The 9,556-nt window shown below is 33.5% G+C and overlaps 1 protein-coding gene across 2 annotated transcripts; it reads right to left on the bottom strand.

Moving 5' to 3' along the window:
- Nucleotides 1–813: 813 nt before the first annotated feature.
- On the bottom strand, nt 814–8,056 carry LOC123262997 (sodium- and chloride-dependent glycine transporter 1). Of its 2 annotated transcripts, none has more exons than XM_044725505.1 (10): nt 7,900–8,056; nt 6,896–7,299; nt 6,272–6,704; nt 5,539–5,746; nt 5,281–5,452; nt 4,862–5,218; nt 4,582–4,791; nt 3,113–3,454; nt 2,842–3,049; nt 814–1,819 (listed from the first exon to the last, which is right to left on the bottom strand). In XM_044725505.1, the coding sequence occupies exons 2-10, from the start codon at nt 6,941–6,943 to the stop codon at nt 1,677–1,679; spliced, it is 2,121 nt and encodes a 706-aa protein (XP_044581440.1). In that variant the 5' UTR covers nt 6,944–7,299; nt 7,900–8,056; the 3' UTR covers nt 814–1,676. The 2 variants fall into 2 exon arrangements, with proteins under 2 accessions (XP_044581440.1, XP_044581441.1); XM_044725506.1 differs by having other exon boundaries at nt 6,896–7,091.
- Between the last annotated feature and the right edge of the window lie 1,500 nt (nt 8,057–9,556).

The following is a 9,556-nucleotide window of genomic DNA, read 5'->3' as shown; positions in this document are numbered from 1 at the left end:
TAACAGTGTAACATAAAAAAAATCTTATGTAACATATGGGGAAAATCTTATGTAACATATGGGGAAAATCATAAGTAACATTGTAACGTTCTAGCGAATTTCGAAATTTATTTGACGGTTCTTAGAAATTATTTTTATTAAATAAAACCTCGATCATTCCGTTGCAAGAATTATTTAACGGAGTGACGAGGAGATAAAGAAATTCTGCGAACGCCATCGCGACTCGAATTCAAAACTCATGACGCTGTATGAGATTCGGGCCTCGATGGTGTTCACTAGGGTAACCTGAGATGCGGCGTTGCGACATTTAATTATTAAAATCTATTGTACTGGATGCAAATCCAGAGCAGTCTACCCTGAGCAATCAGGCGACAATCATCTTGGGGCTCCGGACGTATGTCCGGTGCCATCTGGCCCAAATTATATAATTAATTAAACAATTTACTTTAATTTTATATAATCGTGTGTATTATTTTAAATATAATACCCTTAATAATTATTCTAAAAATTTATAGAGTATCTAAGAGCAGGGTGCGCCTGGAATCTATAGATCTCCTATAGACACCTGCCTGGTAAATTATAAAAATATGAGCTGGAAAATCCAGAACGTAACAAACATATGTAACAAAAGAAAAAAATCACATGTAACATAAAAAAATCGTCTGTAACATATTTAATATTAAGGAAAAATCATATGTAATATATATATATATATAACATTTGTAACATAAAAAAATCATATGAAACGTATATAACACAAAGAAAAAGTAATATATAACATCCCTTAAAAAAAAATGATAAAACTCACAAGAGTAAAATCAATTTTTTTATTCATTAAAAGTATTCTAACAACAATTACAATCTTAATTACAATATGTATATATATATATATATATATCCATTTGATAACATTAACTATATATTAATAATTTATATATTTTTACGAGGTCAGGGTTGATTTTCAGGCAATTTTTTAAATCTTATTGATAATAATTGTCAATCGACCAGGTTTGTACTTACAATCTTATTTCTTTGATTCGCGCTTCAATTCACAGTAAGCGTTGTAATTATTCGTAATTAAAATAATTCGTAAATTCAGACTCTATTTACCAACAGCCGATAAATAACTTACAGATGATAACAATCTTCCATATCGACCCGCGATAAAATGTTATCTTAAAAAAAATTCTTAAAAAATAATTATTAAAAAAATATTAATCTATCCCTCTCTACAATTATTATCAATTATAATTAATACTAAACACGTAAAAACATGCAAGTCCATTCATAAAAAGTAATTAATAAATATTTGAACATTAATTACATATATATGAACATTTTTGGGTAAGTATTTGTATATATAGTTTTTTTTCTTCAAAAAAAAATAATTATCATTTGTACAAATGAGCTCGGTCGATAACAAAATTTAAAGTTAAATTATTATTATTGTTTTTTAAAACTATTTACAGTCGATCGGCGTAAGCGAGGTGTCGAGACACAATATTGACATGAGATACAACCTCTCGGCGAGATGAACGAACAGTGACATCTAGCGCTAGCTTTTTTAATCAATTCATTAAGTTTTTAGTTTCTAATGAGCAAAATACACGGACATTTACTTACTTTAAGGGAGCTTAAGTGTTACCGACGGTCGGTAACTAGCTACATTACCGACCTTAGACTTGCTGGGAGGTTATCAGGTCGACCTTGCTGGAGTTCTTGAGGATCGACGGCCCTGGGAGCTTCTGCGAGGGCTGGATCACTGGCTGCCCGTTCACCAGGATTATCGTGTCGTGCACTGATTCGTAGCCATGTTGTCCTGCAAGGATAAATATGGCTGTAATTCCTAAAATATTGTACGATTTTAGGAGAAATATCAACTAAAATAGAAGTTAAATATTTAAAATTGAATTATAGAAGGTTAGGCAGTAGAAAAGTGACCATAACTTCTAAAATATTTATTTTAGGAGAAACTTATAAGACTAAAATTGTAGCTCAGAAAATTTCCTATCAAAAACGTTTGTATACTATAGGCCTATTCCTAATATTTTAGGAGATATCAACGTAAATAGTAGTTTATATTTAAAATTGAATAATAGAAGGTTAGGCACTATAAAAGTGTCCATAACTCCTAAATATTCATTTTAGGAGAAATTTTAAGGAGAAAAATTGTAGCTTAGGAAATTTCCTACAAAATACGTTTGTATGCTATAGGTCTATCTTCAATATTTTTGGTGTTAAAGGAACTTTAATTGTGCCTAAGTAGTGAAAAATAAAAAATTAATTCCTAATTATTATTTAGGCACTATAAAAATGGCTATAACTCCTAAAATATTAATTTTAGGAGAAAATTTTAAAACTGAAATTGTAGCTTAAGAAATTTCCTAAAAAAAGTGTTTTTATACTATAGGCCTATTCCTAATATTTTAGGAGAGATATCAACTTAAATAGTAGTTATATATTTAAAATTGAGTAATAGAAGGTTAGGCACAATAAAAGTGGCTATAACTCCTAAAATATTGATTTTAGGAGAAAATCTTAAGATACCAAAATTAACGCTCAGAAAATTTGCTATCAAAAACGTATGTATACTATAGGCCTATTCCTAATATTTTAGGAGAGATAACAATTTAAATAATAGTTATATATTTAAAATTGAATAATAGAAGGTTAGGCACTATAAAAGTGTCCATAATTCCTAAAATATTGATTTTAGGAGCAAATTATAATTGACTAAAATTGTATCTTAAGAAATTCCCTAACAAAAATGGTTTTATAGTACAGATCTATTGCCGATATCTTAGGAGATATCGGCAATAGATCTGTAGTATAAAACCTTACCTAACGAGTTCGGGTTAGTCAGAGTCCTAGAAGGCGTAACAGAGTTCTGCGAAGCCGGTTTCCAATCCGCAGTTGGTTGTAGCAGAATCCTCGCCCGTTCCCAGACACTCCCACTTCCTCTAACTGTTTCCGAGCTAGTCGAGGTCCTGGGATCGTCAAAATCATCATCATCATCATACGGGCGTCTCTTGGGCTTCCGGAGTTGAAACTACGCAAAAAAATACAAAAGTTACCATCAGTCGGTAAGGAAGATAAATAACTGTCTACTTACTAATGCCAGCACAATGATCACGCAAACCGGGTAGAGCCCAACCAACCACCCAACAGCATCAGCCCATTTAGGGTAAACATAAGCTCCGTAGGTAACTGGCTCGTATTCCACCCAGTTGAAGAACAAGATAAAAAAGAGCGCAGCAGGGGTTACTACTTTCCACATCCATTTCCAGAAAAACTTCCAGCATTTGCTTTTAGGGCCTATCATCAGCTGGACGTCATCTAGAAACCGGTCTGCTCCGTATACCCAGGCTACTAGGATGCACTCGGTGATTGCTATTAGGAGCACTGACCAGTTTGCAGCGTACTTGTCCATTAGTTGGAGCCAGTACATTCCTGCCTGTTGTTCATTTGATTTCATTGGTGATGATTTTGGTGATCGGAGTGAACAATGATGATCAAGATGAATAGTTGTGATCAATATGAACAACGGTGATCAATATGAACAATGATTATTGAAGGGAATGATGATGATTTTTGTGAACAAAGTGAACAATGATTATTAAAGGGAGCAATAATGATTTTTGTAAACAAAGAGAACAATAATAAACAATAGTGATCAATATGAACAATGATGATTACAGTAAACAATGATGATTTTTATGATTAAAAAGAACAATATGATCAATATAAACAATATGAACAATGGTGATCAAAGAAAACAATATGAAAAATGATGATAGATAGGTATACTGATGATCAGTATAAACAATAATTATTAAAGGGAACAATGATGTTTTTTATGAACAAAGTGAGCAATATGAACAATGATGATAATTAAGAACAATGATGATGAATATGAACAATGGTGATTAAAGGGAACAAAAGAAACAATGATGATCAATAGGTACACTGATGATCAGTATGAACAATGATGATCAATGTGAACAATAGTGATTAAAGGGAACAATGACAATTTTGATGAACAAAGTGAATAGTGATGAACAATATGAACAATGGGGATCAATATGAACAATGATGATTGAAGGGAACAATGACGATTTCCTTGAACATAGTGATCAAAAGGAACTATGATGATTTTAGTGAACAAAGTGAACAATGATGATTGACGGGAACTATGATGTTTTTGATGAACCAAGTGAACGATGATAAACAACATATAGAATAATGATTAAAGGGAACTATGATGATTTTGGTGAACAATATGAACAATGGCGAACAATATGAACAATGATGAGTAATATGAACAATGATGATCGAAGGGAACTATGATGATTTTGGTGAACAAACTGAACAATGATGAACAATATGAACAATGGTGATCAATATGAAGAATGATGGTTAATACGAACAATGGTAATTAGAGTCAACATTGATGATTTAGGCGATTCAAATGAACAATGATGATTTATAAAAACAATAGAGATTAAAGTGAACAATAGTAATCGATATGACCATTGATGATAATGATAATTTGAATAATAAATAAAAACAAAATCTACTTACATTAGTAGTAAAAATAATGCCTCCAGCATACCCAAATACAGACACCCCCAGAACAACCCAGACCTTGAAATTCCTCAGTGCTGGAATTCCGTCCAAGATGGCAGTAGTAACAGTCTCCATCAGTGCGAATTGGGAATCCAGTCCCAGAGTGAGCAGCATCACGAAGAACAGCAGTGACCAGATCGGAGCAATCGGCAGTCGCGCCACAACCTGGTGCAATTTATAATATAAATAAACAACCAACCAATATTAGTTAATCAATTAATCATTGAATACTTACCTCTGGATAGACAATGAATGCAAGTCCAGCCCCCTGGTCAACCACCGACGCAACTGGAACGTTCAATTCATGTGCCAGGAACCCAATCACTGAGAATATGACCAGTCCAGCGAAAAAAGAGGTACCGATGTTGCTAACAGCGACAATCAGCGAGTCTTTGTAACAGTTGTTGTCGAACTTGTTGTAGGAGCTAAGAGTGATCAGTCCTCCCCAGGCTGGGCTCAGGGCGAAGAAAATCTGAACTGCAGCGTCTCCCCAGACTTTTGCAGTCGCCAGGCGGTTCCAGTCTGGAGTCAGGTAGAAGAGGATCCCTTCGTTTGCTCCAGGAAGCATGATTCCTCGTACGAACAGCGCGATCTAGGATTTATTATCATTAATGATGATTAATAGGTCATTAATGGTGATTAATGATCACTCACCAAAACCACGTAAGGAAAAAGAGCTGTAAAATAAACGACCTTGCCAGAACTCTGGACGCCTTTGCTCAAACACAGAAAAACAATTAGCCATGCTAATAATAAACACGCAGCCATTGGAGCTCTAATTGTTCCTGTGAATTCAATTCCTTCGCTGATTCCAAGAACATTGTTCCTAAAAAAGATTAAGTATTATTTTATTATTATTATTTAGGTTTATTTAATCATTAAGAACTCAAAAGTCGATTAATAATGACTTACTCAAAATATTCCTCAGCAGGCGGTCGTCTCAAAGCCGACGTAATATTTTCTACCGTCAAATTCATCGCCGACATCTGCGTACTGTTCAAACAATTCCGTTTGTAGTAAGTGTTATTATTATTCGCACAGTCCTCGGCCTTGACTGGGTCGATACAGTCCTCTGTGCTCCATTCTGGGGCGCAATCACTCCAAGGAACTTTGCTGCCACCTAAAACATCCACAATTTTTATTGCTTCATAAAAAATAAATTATAATCATTTAATTAATGTCTATTTTCTGGAACAAGGCCTCTAAAAAGTTCAAATTAACCTAATTGGATATAAATCAGTCATTTTTGTAGTCAAGTTCCACCAATGGAACATTTAGAACAAATCAGGCGCATGCGCAGTACATTTTTTTGCAAAAATAACTTCTAATTACTTAATTACTATCTATATTTTGGAACAAGGACATCTAAAGGTTAAAATAAACCTTATTGTATACAAAGCAGTCATTTTTGTAGCCAATTTCCACCAATGGAACATTTGGAACAAGTTATACGCATGCGCAGTACGTTTTTGGTAAAAATAATTTCTAATTACTTAATAATTGTCTATTTTTTGGAACAAGGACATCTAAAGGCTTAAATAAACCTTATTAGTTGTATATTAATCATTTCTATAGCTAAGTTCCACCAATGGAACATTTGGAACAAATCAGGCGCATGCGCATTAAAAATTCAATTTTTAATTACCGATAACTGAAGCAAAGATGTAATAGAGCGTCCAGGCTATGATCAGGTTGTAATAAAGCATTACAATTGAGCTGACCAGGACCATTCCATAACCGAGTCCGCGGAGCAGCGGCGAGAACCGTTTATAAGCCGCGACTGGGCCCAAGCTCGCGTACTGCCCCAGTGACAGTTCCATGAACATCAGAGGGAGCCCCGCGATTATTAGCATCACCGTGAAGGGGATCAGAAAGGCGCCACCTCCGTTTGAATAGCATAAGTAGGGAAAGCGCCAGACGTTCCCCAGGCCCACGCTGTACCCCAGGAGGGACAGGAGGAAGTCGAATTTTCCGGTCCAGGTGCCCCGTTCCGGGTGCTCGTCTTCGCCATCTTGGAGCGGCGCTTGGCTGTTTGCTACTGAGTATTTGTCATCGTTCTGTAGTTTGTCTTGTGTTTCCTGGAAAATTCTTACTTAGCTTTTCTTTGCTTGGAAAATTATTAGGAAAATTTTTTTTTTAATTTTCTTTGTAGAAAATTTAATTTCCTACATAAAAATTTATTATAAAAATTTTTCAAGCTATTTTTTTTCAAAAAAACTGAAAAATAAATTTTTTGACGATCTTAATTAATTAATTAATTTATACTCACATCCCAGCAGTCAAGATAGGGGCGTATTCTCGGCGAAGAGTCCTCCATCTCACCTGACCAAGTTCCAAAATATCAACACTTGCGGAGGTTTTCCTCAGCTTTTCTACGATCGGCCATCCTCGGGAATTCACTCGTCCATTACAAAAATATAAACAAATAACTAAATTTTCATATGACTTCTAAATTACTCTCCCATCTGCAACACAGTCCAAAAAATTTATAATTTTAAATTTAATCCACTTAAACACTATTTACGTAACCCAAACTGTGACGCAATTCTCTTCAAATTATTATTATTATTATTATTATTATTGGTCGTCGGTTTTAGTTTAGTAGACGCCGGTAATGGGTTTCCTTGACCTAGACATTCATGTCGCACTCTATGTTTGATTAAAAAATATTTTCTGTAAAAAAAATTTTTTATTAGGATTTTTCCCAAGAATTTTCCTGGAAAATTTTCCGAGAAAATTTTCAGAATTTTCCGACCACTTATTAATATTATAATTATAAATTTTCAAGCTTAATTTTCCAAATTTTCCGAATTTTTTACTTAATTCTCCAAACTTTTTTCCTTCGTAAATTTTCCGAATTTTCCTTAGAAAATTTTGTAGAAAATCTGGAAAATTTAAATCAAGAAAATTCGGAAAATTTTCTAAGGAAAATTCGGAAAATTTACGAAGGAAAAAAGTTTGGAGAATTAAGTAAAAAATTCGGAAAATTTGGAAAATTAAGCTTGAAAATTAGGTAGAAAATTTTTCAGAAATTCCAAAAGAAAATTCGGAAAATTAAAGGAAAATTTTTTAATGAAAAATTTGGAAAATTAAGTGAAAATTCGGAAAATAAACTTGGAAAATTGAGAAGGAAAATTTTCTGGAAAATCCAAAAGAAAATTCGGAAAATTAAAGGAAAAATTGATGGGGAAAAATCAAGCAAAAAATTCGGAAAATTTAATTTGGAAAATCGGAAATCTCAGAGAAATTTCGGAAAAATAAAAAGAAAATTACCTTAAAAACTCCAAAAAATTAAAAAAAATCTACACTCCGGAAAACTCGTCGAAAAACTCGGAAAATATAAAATTTTTAGGAAAAATAAAAATGTGACCCACTGCTTGAGCGTAACACAGACATACTGAGGACTGAGGGAAACTGAGAGGTACAAGTGAGCCGAGAGTGAGTTTGGTGTTGAGGGTTTAAATCCATTGAGATCGATAGTACTGCTCCTGCGAGGTGCGTCCTACCCTAAACCTTGCACTCTCACCCTCTCAGCCTCCCACCCGCTCGCCCTCGGCCTCCTCATCTGGTACGCTATTCATCTTCTCTTTCACCGGGGCTTTAATCATTCCTCCTCAGTGCCCTTGCACTCGGCTCGGGCTCGAGTGCTCTGACGTTAGAGCTATAAGTATATTTGCGTTTTCGATTTTAGAGGGCTCTAACGAGGGATCATTTTTAGTTGAGGGGGTTTTTTGAAAGAGAATTTTCCGGGCTACAATTTTTCATTTAAGATAAATTTTCCTAAAATTAATAGTTTAAGATTTATAAGCCTTTAAATAGTTAAAAAGGTGATTTTTTCTAAAAAATAGCAAGTTTGAATTTTGATTGGCTGTCACTCGGAAAATTTTAGGAAAAATTGGTCATCTTAGGATATTTTTGGATAGGAAATTTTCCGGGCCACAATTTTTTACTCTATGAAAATTTTCTTAAAATCAATTGTTTAGGAGTTATAGGACTTTAAACAATTAGAAATCTGAATTTTCCTAAAAAATTGGAAAATTGTGATATAATTGGTTGTAACTTGGGAAATTTTAGGAAAAATTGGTCATCTTAGGATCTTTTTGAATAGGAGATTTTCCGGGCTACAATTTCATTCCATAAAAATTTTCCTAAAAATAATTGTTTAAGAGTTATAGAGCTTTAAACGATAAGAAATCTGAATTTTCCTAAAAAATTGGAAAATTGTATTTTCAGTTGGCTGTATCTCGGAAAATTGAGAAGTAAAGTACACACCTAAGTATTGAATTGGATAGGAAATTTTCTGGGTTACAATTTTTGTCCAAAAAAATTTTTCTAAACTCAATATTTTAGGAGATATAAGCCTTTAAAAAATATTTCCCATAATTTTATTTTTTTTAGCTTTTCCGACTCTCCCAGCCTCGTGAAATTTTATTCTCAAGGCCTGAATAATACATTTAATATATGCATACTTCAATAAATCTTTAGCAAACTCGCACTGACAATAAATTCATGAATAAAAGCCAGACTGATAAAAAATAATGAAAATTCCGAGGTCATGAATTTTTATTATTGTTTTTTTTTTTAGAAAATAAATTTCCTAAATTGGAAAAAAGAAACGGGATTTCATTCATGAACTCGGTAGTAATTAAAGTGATAGACTGTTCGCGTAGGCAGTGAGTCAATAATTTCCCTCTGTAAATCTTGCGAGTTGTTTTGTTTCCTTTCTGCCCGCTGGTGGCGACATCTTTAATCACGCCGAGGAGGTAAAGTGTTAATGAGTGATTAGGTGTTGATCAATGAGGTCTTAAGGAGCCGGAAGTCGGAAAATTGGAAGGAAATTGAGGAAATTTTAGTTTTAAAAAAAATTAGAAAAATTATATTTTTATTGGCTGTATCTCAAAAAATTTTAATGTAAAGTACTTACCTGAGT

This window comes from Cotesia glomerata, linkage group LG4, assembly GCF_020080835.1.
Source record: "Cotesia glomerata isolate CgM1 linkage group LG4, MPM_Cglom_v2.3, whole genome shotgun sequence".
Taxonomy (NCBI): domain Eukaryota; kingdom Metazoa; phylum Arthropoda; class Insecta; order Hymenoptera; family Braconidae; genus Cotesia; species Cotesia glomerata.
The sequence above is the reverse complement of the archived record's forward strand: the minus strand, read 5'-3'. Positions and strand labels throughout refer to the sequence as shown.

Excerpts from the sequence above, each read along its gene's own strand:
- LOC123262997 (XM_044725505.1), bottom strand. The coding sequence starts at position 6,943 with ATGGAGGACTCTTCGCCGAGAATACGCCCCTATCTTGACTGCTGGGAT. Across the intron at positions 6,705-6,895 it reads CCTATCTTGACTGCTGGGAT|GAAACACAAGACAAACTACA; the intron begins GTGAGTATAAAT and ends AGAATTTTCCAG. Across the intron at positions 3,455-4,581 it reads GCATTATTTTTACTACTAAT|GCAGGAATGTACTGGCTCCA; the intron begins GTAAGTAGATTT and ends AATGAACAACAG.